The sequence below is a fragment of the Actinia tenebrosa genome, unplaced genomic scaffold, assembly GCF_029948245.1.
Source record: "Actinia tenebrosa isolate PJP-AT-01 unplaced genomic scaffold, QUT_ActTen_1.0 PGA_scaffold7__59_contigs__length_16204524, whole genome shotgun sequence".
Taxonomy (NCBI): Eukaryota; Metazoa; Cnidaria; class Anthozoa; order Actiniaria; family Actiniidae; genus Actinia; species Actinia tenebrosa.
This window is the reverse complement of record NW_028292584.1, coordinates 2,110,301-2,130,695: the sequence shown is the minus strand read 5'-3', so window position 1 is coordinate 2,130,695 and position 20,395 is coordinate 2,110,301. Positions and strand designations below refer to the sequence as shown.

Genomic DNA, 20,395 nt, shown 5'->3' with positions numbered 1-20,395 from the left:
AATCAAGAAAAATTTATGCAAGATTTGCAAACGGTACCATTTTCTATAGTAGATGTTTTTGACGATGCGGATGATAAACTTTACGCCTTTGACCAACTTTACACTGGTATTTTAGATGAGCACGCACCTCTTAAACAAGCAGTTATCAGGGGAAACCAGGTTCCTTACATGACAGAGCAGTGGCGCAAGGCTATAAGGCATAGAAACAAGCTCTGGAAAAAGTTCAGCAAGGACCGCACAGACGCGAATTACGATCAATACAAAATTCAGCGAAATAAATGCACATCGTTAAGACGGAAGGCTATTAAAGAACATTTTGCGAAAAAATCTACGGAACCGGAAAACCCAAGGGAGTTCTGGAATACGTATCGGCCTTTCCTATGCACTAAAGCGAAACAAGCAAAGGACATAATCCTAGAGGAGAACAACAAAGTCATAAGTGAAAAGCGTGAAATTGCTGAACTTTTAAATAAACATTTTATTAAGATCACAGAGAGCGTGGGGGCGGTGACTGAAGAGGAGTACGGAAAGAATTTCGTCAACCATCCAAGCATTATAGCGATCCAACAACATAATAGCAACACGAGTTTTGAATTCCAGCGCACAAATCAAGTGCAAGTCGAGAAGCTGCTATTAGAGATCAATTGTCGTAAATCGTGTGGCTATGACATGATGACACCTAGACTTGTAAAGGATTCGGCGGCTTTTGATAGCTAAACCTATTGCAAGCATTTTGAATTCGTCGATTGACCAAGGTGTTTATCCGAGTGGTTGGAAGAAAGGACAGGTGACACCATTGTATAAAAAGGACGACGAGTTTATGAAGGTCAACTACAGACCCGTCACAGTCCTTGTCGTGCTCAATAATGTGTATGAAAGGCTGTTGGCGGTACAGATGCAGGACTTTTATCGCGCGATCTTGTCTGACCTAATAAGCTCTTATAGAAAGCTATATAGCTGCGAAACAGCTTTGTTACGCTTGACAGAAGATTGGAGGGCAATGCGCGATAAGGGGGAGCTAGTTCCGGTGATGTCGATGGACCTATCTAAAGCGTTTGACGTTATCCAGCATGATTTATTGTTGACTAAACTAAAAGCGTATGGTGTTGGTGAGAGAAGTTGTGCGCTTCTGAAAGACTATCTCACTGGGAGACAGCAGAGGGTGAAGATAGGAGACACTTTCTCTAGCTGGGAGGGCGTTAGCCGTGGAGTTCCTCAGGGTAGCGTCTTAGGACCAATGCTATTCAACATATTCATAAACGATTTGTTTTTCCACGTCACAGAAGCCAAGTTAAATGCTTATGCGGACGATCATCAAGTATACTGTTCAGGCACTGATCCAGCAGAACTTGAACACTGTTTATGTAGTGAAGTAGCTAAAGCAAACACATGGTATAAGGTGAACGCAATGAAAGTTAACGAAACCAAGCACCAAGCGCTGATTTTGGGAAAAACTGACCACAAATTCTCATTCCCTGTGAAAGATTCTCTGGACATTTTTGGAATGAATATAGACAATAAGCTCTCCTTTGACAATCACATCTCCGCCATTTGCAAAAAGATCAACAATCAGTTTAATGTTATGTTAAGATTTAGAAAACTTATCTCAAGGGACACTCTAATAAAGCTGTATAAGGCTTTCATTTTGCCGCATTTTCATTACTGCTCGTCGGTGTGGCATTTTTGCGGTGCGCGCAATGCCAGCAAAATGGAAGCTTTAAACAAGCGAATATTAAGGTTCCTTTTACAAGATTATGATTCTTCATATGATTTATTACTTGAGAAGGTCAACCTAAAATCTCTACAAGTTAGACGCCTTCAGAATTTCTTAATCATATTGTACAAAAGTCTATTTTTTTCTCACTACCCAGGATATCTAAACAGTATGTTTACTTTCCGGTCTACTTCCTATAATTTACGCGGTACACTGTTATTTTTTAGGAGTTGATATAACTCCAAAAGTGGAGTAGGAAAAAAAGGTACAGGATAACTCCTTTTTTGGAGTAACTTTAACTCCACTGATTTAACTCCCTTCCAAGAGTAAAATTTACTCCCATGAATAGTAACGTTTACTCCCATGAAAGAGTAACATTTACTCCCATGAAAGAGTGACTTCTACTCTACATGGGAGTTGTTTTGAACCCCCTAACAGAGTCAAATTTATCCTTTCGGAGTTGTTATAACTCCCTGTTTGTCACCTTTCAAAGGAGTAAAATTTGCACCTTTTCAGGAGTAGATTTTTTCTTGCTTATTAAGCTTCATCAATTCCCACTGTACGTTAAAGAATAATAACACAAATGACTACAAAACTACATTTGGTTTAAAAAATATTTATTACATATAAATGCCGAATTGATAAGTATATTTAAGAGCGGCTGTCCAGAAATATCGAGCACGGGGCGGCCACAGTCAAAAAATAAAAGTCCTTTATTTTTGGTCTGTAGACACTATTTGATGAGTTTATGAAAGTACTGGGGTCGGTTTTTCGATCTACGTAAAAAATCCGGATTTTTTTGAAAAAAACGATTTCACCCCGGGTCGGTCTAAAAATTGCTCAAGAAACGGCTGCGAATTACGCTTTCAAAAACATTCTCGCTCCAAGTGAAAACCCAAGTTACAATCAAATTTGCAACTGAATTCAAGAAAAGGGGTGTTGAACAATTGTTCCAGGTGATTTTAGACGTTTTAGACTAAACTTTAGATAGAAAAAATTGCATTCTTCCAGCACAGTTATTCACAGTTTCGATTTTACCTCACATTTATAAAAGCGATTTTTCGCATGTGGCCATTCTCCAATTTTTACAAAACTCAAGCTGTACAATGTTCAAATGATAGAATAACACGAACTACAAAAATTAGTTTGGGTTTTTCCACAGGCCTTATGAAAACTTTATGCGAAGTTGGAAAAATTTGCCATGTAAATATGCAAATTAGTAGTTTGTTTACATCTCCACACCACAGATCACGGCCGCGAAAAAAGTCATCTAAAATAGTTTTAACAGCTTATTAATCCACACATCAGCCTATCTAAGGACTATCTAAGCATGATTGGCCTTTGTTATTATTAAACGATTATTTGTTGAAGTTAAGCCTACACTTCCGGTGTTGAAGACACTCAGCTTGCTTGCCTCGGTGGCATTCCATCGGTGCGTAGTAAACTTAGTAATCATAAATGACTGTTAACATGCTCTATAAACGTTACTATTCCTCACTAGTGGTATCCAGCTTATCACAGTATTTTCACATACTGAGTATGCTTGAAAAATTGCATTACTTTGTAAATAAGCAGGGATCAAACCTGTCAAAGCGGATTATGTGAGCTGATGGCGTGACAAACGACAGTTTGCGCGGAGCCGGACGTGACGTCGTTTGGTACAGTACGTTTTTTATTGCCTGAACATCTTGTGATTTGGCATAAACTAAAGAGAATCACTCATTATCAAGATTTATTTTTTTTAGCTGTCATATATTTTCTTGCTTGATCGAAGTCATGTTTAAAAGGTTTGAAAGTTTGCATTACTTTGTAAATAAGCAGGGATCAAACCTGTCAAAGCGGATTATGTGAGCTGATGGCGTGAAAAAAACAACAGTTTGCGCGGAGCCGGACGTGACGTCGTTTGGTACAGTACGTTTTTTATTGCCTGAACATTTTGTGATTTTGCATAAACTAAAGAGAATCACTCGTTATCAAGACTCTCTATGAGCTTTCAATGAAATTGTTTTTTACGACAAAAAGACCCCGATTTGAATAAGGCTGCGTTCATATTGTATAGCAGAAGGGGTTGGGGCAGATGAAATCTTTAAATGACAAAACAATTCTTAAGACCACCCAAAAGTCCCTCAAAAAATATACCCCCCCCCCCCCCCCTGGCAAACTCTCGTAGCTTCTTCTAAAAATTTTGCATCCCCCCCATTTCTCTGAAAAAAGGTTTTCAACCCACCCACCCCCCCCTTTTTATTGGTAAAACGTTTTCCGATCCCCCCTAAATTTCATCTGCTCCCCCCCCCCCCCCCCCCCCTCACCACCACTCTCTGCCATACATTATGAACGCATCCTAATGTCTCATGGAATTCAGACATCAAAGAACTAGTTTATATAATAACTTAACTGGAATCATCGAACCACATCCCACATCGATTTGCAATCAAGTAGCTTGCGTCCCTCGTGTTGTTCGACTTAACAAAGTCAATTCTTCCATTCGTAAGATAACTTCACTCTCTTCCTTGGCCTCCCCAAGACTATTTCTATATGTGTAAGGGACTGGTCATAAAGTATGGTAGGTTGGGGGGGGGGGGGGGTTGGGGGGCAAAATCAGGGGATGGGTCACATAATTTTGAACTCCTTAAAAGGGGCGGGCTGTTGATAAAATTTGACAACTAAAATGGGTGGGCCTGCAATTTTGCTTCTAAACTGGTTTTGGGTCATCAGGATTTTCAGCATCATTTTATGTGGGCCACGATAAAAAACACTGATTCTATTCTGATTTTGCCAACCCCCACCCCCCCCTATATTTTATGACCAGTCCCTAATCAATGATGTAGTAGCGTCAAGCTTGCACAATTTCACGACTGAGCACTGCGCAAATAGTCATGGCGTCGTATAGACCGTATATATTAGTCAATGTAATGCTAGCAATCCACCAACCTTCCTGAACCAACAGTAAGAAAAACACCAGTCTCTTTTAACACAGTTTTCGATCCACTTTTGCTCAAACCCCACTCTGATTTTGGATTCCTTTTGACATCGGCTTTGTGCTGAGAAAGAGTTACGGGTACAGAACAATTCGCTGATGTCCGTTTCCAGCTGACGCCCAAACGCACGGTGATTCCGACAGATTGTAAGGCTGTCTATGTTTCTAGAGGGCTCAAAAATACAAACTCTTGCGAGAATTAATTCGACCTCGGTTTCAACTTCAAATATACTAAAACATCGTTTGTCCTCGGCGATATCCCGTCTACATCTTGTCAAAGGAACGTTAGTGACAGATCTACCTCTTTCTTTTGGGTCAAACCCACAATGACCACCAATGATAGCTTGAAAAGAACATGATTCACGAGCCTCCATAACTGATGCTCACCATAATTTAAAAATTTTTTTTATACTGACTATAAACACTTTGTTAAATGCTGCTTTTATTTTTGTCTACCTGGTAATGTACAACAAATTTTTGGAATTTGATTGAAACTATCAAATTTCTGGACATTTCGGCCACACACGCGTCATGTTCAGATCACAGTTCTATCAAATCGCACTATCGACATAAAATGTTATGTATATATATATACTTTAAAATGTATTTTCTTTTTTCTCATAGTCTTATATCAGATTTACGCTTCCACGAAACCAGGCGAGTCTATCATACATTCGATCTATTGTACAGCCATGAAGCTAGTGGGGTAGGGGAGGGGGAACTGTATATCAGGCTACAACTGCACTCATTATACATGTAACCAATTTTAAACATGACTTCGATCAAGCAAGAAAATATATGACAGCTAAAAAAAACAAAATCTTGATAATGAGTGATTCTCTTTAGTTTATGCCAAATCACAAGATGTTCAGGCAATAAAAAACGTACTGTACCAAACGACGTCACGTCCGGCTCCGCGCAAACTGTTGTTTGTCACGCCATCAGCTCACATAATCCGCTTTGACAGGTTTGATCCCTGCTTATTTACAAAGTAATGCAATTTTTCAAGCATACTCAGTATGTGAAAATACTATGTGATAAGCTGGATACCACTAGTGAGGAATAGTAACGTTTATAGAGCATGTTAACAGTCATTTATGATTACTAAGTTTACTACGCACCGATGGAATGCCACCGAGGCAAGCAAGCTGAGTGTCTTCAACACCGGAAGTGTAGGCTTAACTTCAACAAATAATCGTTTAATAATAACAAAGGCCAATCATGCTTAGATAGTCCTTAGATAGGCTGATGTGTGGATTAATAAGCTGTTAAAACTATTTTAGATGACTTTTTTCGCGGCCGTGATCTGTGGTGTGGAGATGTAAACAAACTACTAATTTGCATATTTACATGGCAAATTTTTCCAACTTCGCATAAAGTTTTCATAAGGCCTGTGGAAAAACCCAAACTAATTTTTGTAGTTCGTGTTATTCTATCATTTGAACATTGTACAGCTTGAGTTTTGTAAAAATTGGAGAATGGCCACATGCGAAAAATCGCTTTTATAAATGTGAGGTAAAATCGAGACTGTGAATAACTGTGCTGGAAGAATGCAATTTTTTCTATCTAAAGTTTAGTTTAAAACGTCTAAAATCACCTGGAACAATTGTTCAACACCCCTTTTCTTGAATTCAGTTGCAAATTTGATTGTAACTTGGGTTTTCACTTGGAGCGAGAATGTTTTTGAAAGCGTAATTCGCAGCCGTTTCTTGAGCAATTTTTAGACCGACCCGGGGTGAAATCGTTTTTTTTTCAAAAAAATCCGGATTTTTCACGTAGATCGAAAAACCGACCCCAGTACTTTCATAAACTCATCAAACAGTGTCTACAGACCAAAAATGAAGGACTTTTATTTTTTTGATTGTGGCCACAAATTTTCGATTTTGCTCGATATTTCTGGACAGTCGCTCTTAATAACAACATTTTATGTCGCCTGCGTTCACTGCATGACATAATCTCTACTCATACTTCTTCATTTTTCAGTTACAGTCAAACCAGCTAACGTTCCTATCAAGGCTAGAAGATTCATTTAATTATTTAGAATCTGATTTCGAGTTTGTTTTGAAGCTTGTATTTAATAATACGTGCTCAGATAAAAATCGTTTTATGTCTTCACAGATTTGTGCAAAACCAAAATTATTTCACTGTTGTATTCTCGGTTTTCACTCACGTGACCAAATCCTTGACAACCGTTGCTATCCGCCATAGTGGTGTACAAACAAACACTTGAAGTGCTCGTAGTATGAAGTAAAGTTAATAATAATAATAATAATAGTTAAGATGGTTCTGTGCTTATTTGTGGATTGCCACTTAAGAAGTGGTCGAGATAAAGATGTTTCCTTCTTCAGAGTGCCAGTAATTGATAGAAATCACGGTGAAGAGGCAGAAGAGCTTTCAATAAAGCGTCGAACGAAGTGGATCGCGGCTATAAGCAGAGATGACTTGACGGAACAAATCCTTAAAAACGACCGTGTTTGTAGCCGTCATTTTATCTCCGGACGTCCAGCAAAACCGTGGGATAAATATAATGCTGATTGGGTGCCTACGCTCAACCTTGGGCACACGAAAACTAACAACAAAGACAAGGGGAAAGTAGTCCAGGAACGAGCAGAGAGAGCCAAAGCTAGAAGAAAGAAGAAGCTTGAAGACGCGAAAGGGACGATCGAAGAGAAAAGACTTCGGTTGAATAATGAAGGGACTCAAGTCTCTAATATCGCTTTTGCATCTTCGACAACAGAAGAAATTGATGTGTCGTTCGCGGAACAAAACATTGATGAAAACGAAAAATCATCGCAGACTGAGGTCAAAAGCTTTGCCGAGATGAGCACTCAGACCGAAGGGTTGGCACGTACGCCTAAGATTAAGTCTTATGATGCCTCTTCACAGACAGACGAGTTTGATTATTTATTTAAGTCAAACGAGAAAGTCACCGATTTTAACGAAGATTATTTTAGAAATAGCGATGATAAAGTACTATTTTATACTGGCCTTCCCTCTTATGAAATCCTGAACTTTGTGTTTGAACTCGTGTCACCGTTTGCCTCCCGTCGCTCCCAAACCCTTAGTCCTTTTCAAGAATATGTAATGGTCTTGATAAAGTTAAGATTGGATGTACCATATCAAGACCTTGCTTATAGGTTCAACATCTCAGTGCCCACAGTATCTAGAACATTTCATTCTTGGTTGACAACTATGGACATACGATTATCTCCATTTATCCACTGGCCAGACCGTGAAAGCTTGATACGATCAATGCCACAATGTTTTAAGTTCAGCTTTGGAACTAAAACGACCGTAATAATTGACTGTTTCGAGATTTTTATCGAGAAACCTACAAATTTACTTGCTAGAGCACAAACATTTAGCTCCTACAAACATCACAACACCATCAAAGTCTTGATTGGAATAACTCCACAAGGCACAATTTCATTTGTTTCTGAGGCATGGGGTGGTAGAACCTCAGATAAGTTTTTGACAGAGAACTGTGGGATTTTGAGCAAGTTGGTTCCTGGTGACATGGTGATGGCTGATCGGGGCTTCACGATACATGAGAGTGTGGCATTCAGGAGGGCAATATTGGTAATTCCAGCTTTCATCAAAGGCCAAGAGCAGCTTGACCCTGTTGATGTTGAAACCACAAGGGGAATTGCCAATGTTCGCATCCATGTGGAAAGAGTCATTGGTCTTTTGCGCAGCAAGTATACAATGTTACAGGGAACACTGTCAACTGATTTTTTAATGAGCAATCCTCATGGACCTACTGAAGATAGAATTCCAGCACTCGATCGAATCATAAAGGTTTGCTCTGCTCTGGTTAATTTATGCCCTGCTATAGTACCATTTGACTAGGCAATTTCAGTTATTTTCATGTGGAATGAAGCTAGTTGGGGTCACTCAGGCAGTGATGAGCAATCAGAATTTATATATATATAAAAAAAAAATGCATTCAATTTTTGTCATAGACTCCCTTCAATGATGAGCATCATGCTCTTGGAGTTAATCCTGACAAAAATATGTTTTAATTAAAAAAAAGATCCAAGCTTAAGGCACTTCCACAAACCTACATTCCACAATTATTGAGAATGCATTGTTTTCTTTTTACTCTTAAAAATTGTCCCCCTTTTAGTGCCTGCACTGCTGACAGAAACAATTCATAAAAATAACAAGACATAATTATTTGATATTACCCACAGTGGAGGGGGCTATGCTGTATCTATTATAAATGGATTATTACAGGGACTTGCAGTTTTTAAATCAAAATTCAAATTAAATGGTTATGTACAGCCTCCATTTGTAGATTTCAGCAGAGTTTTCATTTCAGTTTCTCTCTACATGGTTTACTTACAAACTGTATTTTTTTCTACTTTCTCCTTCATTATTGTAGTTCTGATGTACTTCCTGACAGCATTTTCAGTCAAATGCTAATAAAATAGTTTCATTTAAAAAAATTTTAAATATGAAATAGCAATTGTTTCATTGATTCTTGATGTGATATTAGCAATGCTGAGTTCTTCCTTCGATCTTGAATAAATTGATTTCAAGCTAAGTGTCCATCATCAGGAATGCACTCAGTAATAAGAATGTTACATTGAACCATTCCACCATTGATGGTGGCTGACTAATAAGCTTATCACAGGTTGAAAAATGACTCGGCTGATTGCTAATAAAATTTTCATAAGATTTTACAGTTTCCAATTATTAATCACACCATTGCATAATAATTATCATTGAGTGAATAATAAATAATCTTATATCTCAACTAAAATAAACAATAACATGTTATTATATTTTAAGCATTTTTAGGTGATGACTTGATCACCCTTAGGGAGTGTTCATATTTTATCTAGAGGGTGTTTTATGAATTTTTTATTTTTCCCTTCAAAAGATGTCAATCAATCAAGGTAAAGTTATTTTATTCCTGGGGAAATTTTTGTTACCCCCTCCCAAAAAATCATTTATGGGAAAAATGGTACCCCCCCCCCCTCAAAATCCTCATATTCCCCCCTCTAGAAAAAATTTGAATACTCCTTTAGATCCTAGTGGTAGGGTACTCTTCCATTATATTTTGATAATAATAAACTTGTATACACTATTACACTTCTGGTTAATATTATTTAAAATGTAAAATTTATACCAGTTTATAAAAGCTGTACAACTCTATGGAAATGGGGTGATCACTCCAGTTTTTAAACATCTTGATAAATGTGGCCGCATTTGTGGTATATCAAATTTGGCTGTACCAGGGTTGAGACCATGCACAATACATGTCGCAAATGCGACAGAGAAAACACCACAATCACTGCCGTTTCTTTGTTGCTGGACTGGTACAATATCTATTCTTACAAATTTGTCTGCCATTAAATCTTTCACTTGTTGTTCTACTTCATCTACAATGACGTCATGAAATAAACTGTCATACAAGTTTACTATGCCAGGTAAACAGCCTACAGAACTCGTACATACCCAATGCTGATTTCCTGTATGAAGAATTTGCACAAATTCGCTTGATAACACATCAAAGTTCCTTACTGGTCCCAAGGTGGTTCTTTGAAAACCATCAATCATTGAATTTACCTGTTTCAGGACAATGTGGGCTTGTTGAATGATGGTGCAGTCTAGCCATCCAGTTGGGGATTCAATGGTATCATAGTCAGCCTGGGTTAAATTTCCCAAAGAGGCTGTCTTATCAGTGTTTCCCTGAGTAACAATAGTTATCTCTACAGCATCATCACTGTCAGATGGATCATCAAATAGGTCATCATCAATGATGTCAGATAGATCATAAACACTGTTATCATCATCACTGCAAGTAAGATCTTGTGGACTCAAAGAAGTACAAGTGGTAGATTGTTTGGAAGAAGTTGATGTAGAACCATTACATTCAACTTGTGGTGTGGTGGTGGCATGGGATGCTTTAGGTTTATTTTCTTTGTGGGGCTTTCCTTTGCAGTTGTTGCAAATCCATGTACTCTTGCTGTTGTTTGGCATCCTTTTATAATTAAGGCAGTCTAAATGAAAGAATTTTCCATTTTGACAGTCTTTACTGTGACATTCAAGAAGCCTTTGATCTAATCTTGGCTTGGACTTACAAATGCAGATGCTATCCAGGCTGAGTGCTTTGTTACATGTATCCTGCTCTGCTGCATTCCTGGTTTTTGCACTTCTTTTGAATTCTGGCAGCAGACGACAGGTAGGACAATACCAAATCCTCGGGACTTGATCACTTATTCCCAGACATGACGAATGAAACTTTATAAAAGGGCACTTGGGGTTGGAGCAGGTGATGGTTTCCTCTTCAGTAGCTTTTCTGCAATAACAAATAGAAATGTCATTGCAAACTACTGAAACTTGTGTTAGACTTGGCATGTGGCATTTTCTTGTGTACCATCGACCCAAAACTTCTGGGAGAATGCAAATCCTCCAAAACTTGGTCAGCTTTGGTTGTAGTGATTCCCACAGGATGTAATCAGGATATATCCTTTCATGATAAAACACTGGTTGATTACTAGCATTGAAGGCAAAGACAACAAAGTCACAGTACTTCATCTTAGTTATATTCAGCTGCTGCTGGACTTGGAAATAGTACTGGTGGTTTCTCTTCATCCTGAATTGACCATTTACCTTTTCAAGACAGGAGGTCTTCTTTGAAATGTAGGAATTAAAATCACCATTTTCAATTCCATAGGGACATTTAACCTCCCCACAACCATCACCACAACAGGAACAAGAAGGCATGAAGTCAGGAGTGGTATGCAACCAGGGATGTTCTTTATCCACAATAATTCCACAATACCCAACTTGAAAGTCTTTGTGAGTCTGCTTCATAAGAGAAACATATGCCTCAACAGCAGATGCCTCATGTTTCTTGCCATGGGTAACAGCTTTCGAGGTGACTTTAAACAAGTGGGGGTAGCAGAGAGACTTTATCAAAGACTGTGAAGGCTGCGTCGCATTACTGTGTGCCACAGACCAACTGACTGAAGCACCAATGCGGCCAGCCCGATGTCGGTAGAAGAGGTTACCCTTGGATTGCTTTCTTGTGTCTGCTTCAATGGCATGTAGTGCTCTATCATCAAGGTTTAAGTTGACTTCGAAACATTTTTTTAGCAGGTCTGGATAGCTGAGGTTGAGGTAACCAGGGTCATATAAATCTGGTATTGTAGCAACATGTTGGCTTCTTGATATAAATCTATCACAATAAGGTTTAAATAGACTTAGGATGACTGGTTTTGCATTCAAACCATTCAACTTTTCCAGCTGAGCGTTCATTTCATCCTCATTTGGTGGTCTTAAAACGTTCGATGTTTTGCAAGGCCTTGCTTGAGCGCTGGATTCTGACTGTTTCTCCCCCACACAGGCATCTATCTTAAAGTCCAACTCAGCTTTTAGCTTCTTAGATGATTTAAAATTGATATCCCGAGCTCTAGCGTAGGGAACTTCATTCACGTAGGTCGGCAAAAGCCACGTGCATTTGACTTGGGTACATGCTAGTTTTCCGTTGATTCTTGTCCATGCTTCGATATAAAAAAGCACGCTTGCAACATGGGAACACGTTTCCGCTAAACCTGCCTTACATCCCATGCAGTGGGCCGAAATAACAGTTCCTTCTTCACTTGAAATAATCCAAATGGGGATCGGAGGGTCATTCATACGCTGGGAATGTCGCACCTTTGCTAAGACCACGTACTTTCCCGCGATAACCTTCCCTTGTACGCTGGTGATAAATCCAGAAACCATCTGATTATACGCTTCCAAACTCTTAAAGGCTTTGAACTGCTTAGCTGTATAAAAGCTGGTATCCAAAACCAAATAGGATAATAGATCCGTAGCTTCGATAGGAGGTAAACATTCCGGATCCAACTTCGCATTCCACAGCGTAGCCGGGTCGATACCAATCACTGAAATTTTCTCTACATAACGACGTTTTACACGACTTTCTAGCTTTTTAGAGTATTCCGATAACAGAGGAACAAGAGGGCAATATTTTTCATCGGGTTTTTCTAATATTTCTTGAGCAGATTCGTCAGATTCCTCGCTACAACTTTCAAACATACTAAAACCTAAGCCAAAACATTGCAATTTGACATATGCAAATTAGCCGTCTGTACACCAATATGGCCGACGACCGGAAATACGATACCCTATGACGTAAAGTGAAAACCGAGAATAGCTACCAACTCAAACCCATCTGTGTGATGTGATACTTTGAGTTAATGCCGGGATCGAAGGTCATTACAACCGCCAATACAAGTTTCAAAAAAAATTCGAATTCAAATTTCTGTCTATATCGTTAATGAGCATGTTTGGCGCCATCGAGCGCCATCGACAAACATGCTCATTATCCTGTTAAATCTTTTCATTCTTTAACCATCGGTCCCTTTTTTCAATGTTCCAGCTGTGTGGTATATATTTTTCTACCGTATATATCAGTATTTCTTGAAGGAATACAAATCTTGGAAGACAGTTTCGTTTCGAATTTACCTCATTGTCAACAAGCTTGGTGAGGTGCGAGCCTCGTGCTTTACTCCGGCAGAAACCAAAGCATCATACAATTCAGCACCCATAACCTATGATAGGACAAAAAAAGCTATTATTAATGATTTATCATACTCAGCAATATACAAGGATGCTTAAGCTTAAATAAGAGCATCGCTTTGCAGTTACAGAACACCGAAAGCTTTCAATTTCTTATCAGTATTAACATAACAAACTTAAGTTTAAACTTTCTGATCTAAATAATACGAAAAAAATAGTAATTTACCTGCACAATATATTGAATCCTTTGAAAGTAAGTCATCCATTACCACAAAAGTTACTTTTGAAATAAGAATTCAATGGGTTTTAGGCTGGTTTTTAACTTCAAAACCCCGAGACAAGCACTTTCCATCTCCAAGCTTCAGGACACTGTTGCAGGAAATAGTGATACTCTATACCAGGTCATAGTCCAAAAACATTCCTGGCATTGCCGATGTAAGATCCACCAATCACGATCAAGAAAAGTTGATACATGTCATGTAATGTGCAAGTGGTCTAACGAGTCCAACTTTCATGTCCTGTGTGGTATAGATCTTGTGCGAAGACCTACAAAAATGTTCTCTCTTACAGAAACATCTGATTCGCAAGCACATCATCGCGAAAGATACGCAACAACACGATTCATAAAATGACGACTCTGGAAGTGTTTGAGTGCTCTAGCGCAAGTGAAGTTTATCTGACAAGCGAGGAGCGCCAAGAACTTTACCATCGGTCCGATCGGGCAGAGAATGGACAATTTGACCCACAAAAAAGCCGAAAACTGAATGAAAACGGCATATGCTTTTTCCCTTGTGAAATTTAAAGAAAGGAGTCGAGTGCTACAGGCAATTATAGATTTATATACGATACGTCAGAGTTAAAATTACTCTAGGGTCGTATTAACGAAAGGAGTTGAAACAACTCCCGTCAATTTTACTCCAAAAATTATGGAACGCCAAGTGTTTCAAAAATACTTATGCGCCACCTATAAAACTTCTGTTGACATATCTAAGACTTCCTACAACATATATACAAGACATAGGTCTTAAAACAAAAGTTTCGACTAAATATAATACTTGTTTATAAATATATAAGACATCTATCTTAAAATGAAAGTTTCGAGGTCTCAAGATAAAAGTTTCTATCAAATTAATACTTGTCCTGATAAATATACAAGACGTCTGTCATAAAATAAAAGTTCCGATTCAAATAGATACTTCTTGTCAATAGCTTTTCTCGGTATGTATATGTATAGTCTTTACATGGATATGTAAAATAAATGAGTTCATAAATGTACAAAAATATAATAGCAAAATAAACGGATATCTAACACTTACAAAAATATAAAACTTCTTTCCAGAAATACAACTTGTTGCGCAATTTGCTTTAGGAACCAGGCTCTTGCGGCCAAGTCCTTGTTGAGTCTGGGTTCTAATCCATAATGGCGACCATTAAAATTCCAAGTAGAAATAGACATTAATTAAGTCACATAATATATTCTTTAGTAGTTGCAGCAAATGACTCATCAAATCTGCTCCTTCCGTTCCAAAATTCTGCGACTCGAAAATGCTGTAAAACAACACACAACCAAAGCATATGCCTTGTGCAATTCTAGACATTTCATCGGCAACCTCCAATTTGTCCGTAAGAGCGTTTACTCGAAGTTGTTCATAGGGAAGATCAAGTAGAAATCGTTGGAACTCTCTGCGAATAATATCTGTACTGTCCTCCGTGGTCGCCATTATGGATTAGAACCCAGACTCAACAAGGACTTGGCCGCAAGAGCCTGGTTCCTAAAGCAAATTGCGCAACAAGTTGTATTTCTGGAAAGAAGTTTTATATTTTTGTAAGTGTTAGATATCCGTTTATTTTGCTATTATATTTTTGTACATTTATGAACTCATTTATTTTACATATCCATGTAAAGACTATACATATACATACCGAGAAAAGCTATTGACAAGAAGTATCTATTTGAATCGGAACTTTTATTTTATGACAGACGTCTTGTATATTTATCAGGACAAGTATTAATTTGATAGAAACTTTTATCTTGAGACCTCGAAACTTTCATTTTAAGATAGATGTCTTATATATTTATAAACAAGTATTATATTTAGTCGAAACTTTTGTTTTAAGACCTATGTCTTGTATATATGTTGTAGGAAGTCTTAGATATGTCAACAGAAGTTTTATAGGTGGCGCATAAGTATTTTTGAAACACTTGGCGTTCCATAAAAAATAGAGTCAAATTTACTCTGGTTGTTTCCGTCAAACATGAATTAAAAACAGCATGGTTTATCTTTTTTATCTAAAAATAGGCTTAAATCTACTCCATTATTGATAATGTACTCTTTATAGTAATGTTCAACTGTCGTCATTTCCAAAGAGTTAAATTTACTCTTGGAGGAATACATTTTACTCTTGGAAGCATTAAAATTACTCTCATTGTAGAGTAGATTTAACTCTCTTTCAAGTTACTCCACTCTGTAGAGTAACTTTAACTCTTTTGGTAGGGTTATATCAACTCCTGAAAAATAACAGTATAACTACATTCTGTCTCTCCCTAAACCTAAAACAACTACATATGGCCTTCACTCTTTTTCTTATTTAGCTGCTACTTTATGGAATGCACTGCCGGATACTTTTAGAACCTCAAACTTTTTGGACTTCCGTCGTAATATACTAAAGTATGACTCTTTCGAGTAACTACTCATCAACATTGAAATTGAACTGATTCTGCAAAATAGTGTATATAGTGTACATATGTAAATATTAATTACCATTATATAATAGTTTTATGATCATTATTCAATAGCCCTTTTCTTTTCTTTTTTTTTTTCTCTCGAAGATATTAGCTTTGTAAGCTACTCTGAAATTCGAGGTTAAATAAAGTTTATGTATGTATGTATGTATGTATGTATGTATGTATGTATGTATGTATGTATGTATGTATGTATGTATGTATGTATGTATGTATGTATGTATGTATGTATGTATGTATGTATGTATGTATGTATGTATGTATGTATGTATGTATGTATGTATGTATGTATGTATGTATGTATGTATGTATGTATGTATGTATGTATGTATGTATGTATTTATGTATGTATGTATGTATGTATGTATGTATGTATGTATGTATGTATGTATGTATGTATGTATGTATGTATGTATGTATGTATGTATGTATGTAGTTAGGGTTCTGTTACAAAGCTACACTGTAGTATACTGTGAAAGTTACTTATATCGTGTCTACTACATACTACAGTATACTACAGTATACTACAGTGTAGCTAAATTGAAAGTTTCTACCCCATACTAAAACTAAGAATTATACACCCTATCCCAGACTAAAAGACGGAAAATACGGTTTTACAATTGATTGCAATCAATATTTACTAACATTTCTATTGTTTTTGTGTCGGCGGAAAGCGTAGCCTATTCGCCAGACAAAAATGACCAAATCGTTAAATCGTTAACCCTATCCCATACTAAAATGATACCCTATCCCAGACAAAATGTCAAAAAAATGTTACCCTACCCCAGACCCAAAAGCCCAAAAACCATACCCTATAGGGCGGCACATACCCGTATAGCAAATATAGGGGTATACCCCCTCCCCCCCCCCCCCCCCCCCCCCCCCCGGGCTTATTTGGTAGTGTTATTCTCATAATCATCACTTCTTTTTATCTTTTTTAGCCATTATGGATGTTTAAAAAAAAAAGCTTCAATAAATTTGATTTAATACAAGCAGCTTTATAGTCTAATTGTTTTTTTTTTATAACCGCACTGAAATTAGCAGCCAACTCAGCAACCAACTCAATATTTCGAAATATTGCCTCGAATGCTAAAAACTGTTGTACAAGGCTAAAATCTTGTTATTCAGAAAGTTAAACTTGTTTGGAAGTGGAGATGACCGATGAAAGTGGAATCAAAGCGTTAAACCCAAGGCAAAATTTTGAATCAAAAATGAGGTTTAGTCTTCATTTGCTTATTTCGCATATATTTTCTATTAAAAAGCCTGACAAAGCTACTTTCTAACACAAATGCAACGAAACATCTTTGTACAATTGAAAATACCGCTTCAAACAAGCATTTTATCATAGTACATCAGTTTCTAACTGTTTAAAAATGGTTTTGAGTGTTAACCCAAAATGACTAAATCGGGATCAAAACTCATACGAAGGAGCAGCAGTAAGGGGGACTCGCGATCACCATTTGGAATCGCCTGGGAATTACCCGTGTTTATACACTAGCGTCCCCCGCGGGAATTACCCGTGTCCCGTTATATGTTGCGCGAATGTTAAGATATTTGTCTTATATATGCATGAATGTAAAAAGTTCACCAATGACTTCTGTATGATTTGCCTAAGATCCAAAGTTAACATACCTAAGCCCAAGGGTTTCTGGTGTTGTGGTAAGAAAATGCAAATAGAAGACGACACGTCAGCGCAGTGTTACGAATGTGGTAAGAATATTCGTAATGCCGTACCAAATGCTACCAGAGAGCAGTATTACGCCAATGGAGGTCGTAAGAAAACGCCATATAAGAGAATAAAATACTTCAGGGACTGGATGAGTCATATCCAAGGTTTACATCCGATATATTTAAGCGACGAAGTAAAGAAGAAAATCATAGACCATTTAGAAGAGCCAACCCCACAAAGTCTACGGAAAACGTTGAAAAAATTAAAGCTAGGGAAATATTACAAAGCTATTCCCTATCTTTTGTCTGAAATTACCGGTAAGTCTATTCCTGAGGTTTCTGATATGACAAAAGCCGAGTGGATGTTTTGTCGGCTGAATGAGGATATTCCTCATTATCCTGACGTAATTTACGAAATATTTTACAAAATAGACCCCAACCACCCCCTGTTAGGATGGATTCCGAGAAAATAAAAATGCAAAACTGGCGTTTATTTTGCCAGAAACCCCACTGGGGAATGCATCGCGCAGAACACCAAGCTATCCCCAGTGGGGTTTTTTGCATTTTGGGCTTACGGGGCTTATTTCATCCCGCGCCAGAGGCCCTCTAGTACATACACATATATCTTTCTTACGACCCACCAGAGGGTGAACTCCGGACAGCGTCCCGAGACACCCCCTGACTTTTCCAACTTTTCCTCACGAAACCCCCCATCGCGGGGTTGAATCGCACTTTCTACCCCTCCCCCCACGGCTGCTGTGAGTGGGGGAGGCTTTTTTTTCACTCACAGCAACCGGTCCAAATGCATCTACAGCGAGGCTCGAACTCGGGACTTTAGGCCTCCCCAGCCCCAAAGTCCACGATCGCGAGCGAACGCCAGACACATCTGGACGCTTATGTATGTGAAAATTATTATATTTAATTTGCATAATTTCTAGACTGACGTTCGATATGTAAATAGAATCCTGTCACGCTCTTTTCGAAGCAGATGTTTACTGAGCAAGCTTTCTTTGAAGCTCTTCTTTTGCCTCCTGGTAGATCTTTTTGCGAGATTCCTCGGAAAGATCTTTTACGACTGTTTTTTTATTCCTTATGTCCGACTTTAATTTCTCGTATTTGTCTTCTTCGGCCAGAATAAGCGAAAATTCTACGTCGTCTATCTTTCTGTCACGCAAAGCCTTTGAGACAAGATCGGTAATTGTATTTACTTTAGCCCTTGACAGAGCTATTGTCGTGTCATGCTTGGATATTTTGCTTGACAACTGTTTCATAATGCCCGTAGCAACAGCCGAAATGATACCACAAGCTGCCCCAACGCCGGCCAAAGGAACTCCGACGATTATTCCCGGCCCAGTAAGCGAAGTAGCAACGCCAGAGCCCGTTAACACGACAGATATGGATCCTGAAGTTATCGCAATCTTATGTAGCGTACTCCGGGCTCTGACGTACTTTTTTCGGACTTTTTCGTAGTGTTTTGCCTGCCCTTCCAAGTAAGCCAAGATTAAGTTCGCTTTATTCAGACGAAAGTTTTCGGCGTTTAGTTCGTTAGGTGTAGTATAGGGAACGTCTGGGTACAACTGAGGTGCTGATGGTATAACATCCATTATATATACTAATGTACGACGCTTTTGGGAATGATATTGAGGAGCAGCCACATCACGACAACCGGGATTACTGGAACTGGAGGGCCTTTAGGAAGATGTTTCCGCATGCAGACCCTAGTAAGTTCGAAAGAAGACCCGATGGGATTTACTATAACGGCTCTAGGATGTACAGCAATGAGGATTTGAAACCTACGCTGGTCGATCAGATAGACTCTCAGCTGAAGCATCCTAAGCCTAAACCCGTGCAAGGTTGGTCAAAGGAATTATTGCTGGGTACCGGTACTTATCCGATACCCGCAGTTTCATTTGATAAACACCCAAGCCTGGACTTAACGTTGAACATACGGGTCTCTAACAACCATTCCTTTCCGTTAAAGGTGCGAGATATCTTCAAAAACGTGCCCATTATTCATACCACCGCCAAGGAATCTCATGAATGGTTAAGCGGTCCTAACATGCGTTATTGGCCGCAGCAGCTGAACTTTGCGGTTTGGTGTGCCACTAGCGGCTGTGGTGTGAGTGCGAACTTGATGAAGAATTCGATATTTATGTTTCATTTTCACTTCACGGTTAGAAGAATACTGCATGAGATGGGCGTTACTGCATTACCAGGAGATGCCGCGTTTTATCCAAGAGATAACAAATACAGCGTGCCGGCTTATGACAGGCTTTGTAAGGAGTTTGGTGTTGTAGGGAAGGATTTCCGATGCACTACCGGTGCTAACAATGGTCTAGGGCACATTTGGGCTTATTGGGGGATTGGTGGACATGTGCTAAGCGATAAAGAAGTTCATGCATTGCGGCTACGGTGGAACACGGGATATCATAAGGAAACTCACGACAGTAGCACCTTCTTTGAACCAAATGCTATGACCACTAAAGTCAGAGACGGACCTCTGTTTAAAGACGAGGGTGGTAAGTATGCAGGGGCTAACCCGCTGATTATTAAGATTACCAACGACGAGCAAACGAAGCAATACTTTAATTTCATACCCCCAGAAGGTAAAGGACTAACCAAAGCCGGCCTTGCCCGTTTGAACCGCAGCATAGAAGCTTACTTGTATTCTATTCTTGGAGCCCAAGTGAATACCCGATCAAGTATAATTGGAAATACGGGCGCCGCAGAAGAGACGCGAGCCGAAGCCTTGATCTTA

The 20,395-nt window shown here is 38.6% G+C and overlaps 2 protein-coding genes across 2 annotated transcripts; one reads left to right on the top strand and one right to left on the bottom strand.

The window, feature by feature from the left end:
* Positions 1-6,525: 6,525 nt before the first annotated feature.
* Positions 6,526-14,173, bottom strand: LOC148905325 (uncharacterized). The gene is made up of 2 exons (XM_089040058.1): positions 13,453-14,173; positions 6,526-13,258 (listed from the first exon to the last, which is right to left on the bottom strand). Exon 2 carries the CDS (start codon positions 12,741-12,743, stop codon positions 9,849-9,851), a length of 2,895 nt encoding a protein of 964 aa, XP_088896184.1. The 5' UTR covers positions 12,744-13,258; positions 13,453-14,173; the 3' UTR covers positions 6,526-9,848.
* On the top strand, positions 6,783-9,786 carry LOC148905326 (uncharacterized). Its single transcript, XM_089040059.1, has one exon. The coding sequence runs from the start codon at positions 6,972-6,974 to the stop codon at positions 8,538-8,540; it is 1,569 nt and encodes a 522-aa protein (XP_088896185.1). The 5' UTR covers positions 6,783-6,971; the 3' UTR covers positions 8,541-9,786.
* Positions 14,174-20,395: the final 6,222 nt, after the last annotated feature.

Excerpts from the sequence above, each read along its gene's own strand:
- LOC148905326 (XM_089040059.1), top strand. The coding sequence starts at position 6,972 with ATGGTTCTGTGCTTATTTGTGGATTGCCACTTAAGAAGTGGTCGAGAT.
- LOC148905325 (XM_089040058.1), bottom strand. The coding sequence starts at position 12,743 with ATGTTTGAAAGTTGTAGCGAGGAATCTGACGAATCTGCTCAAGAAATA.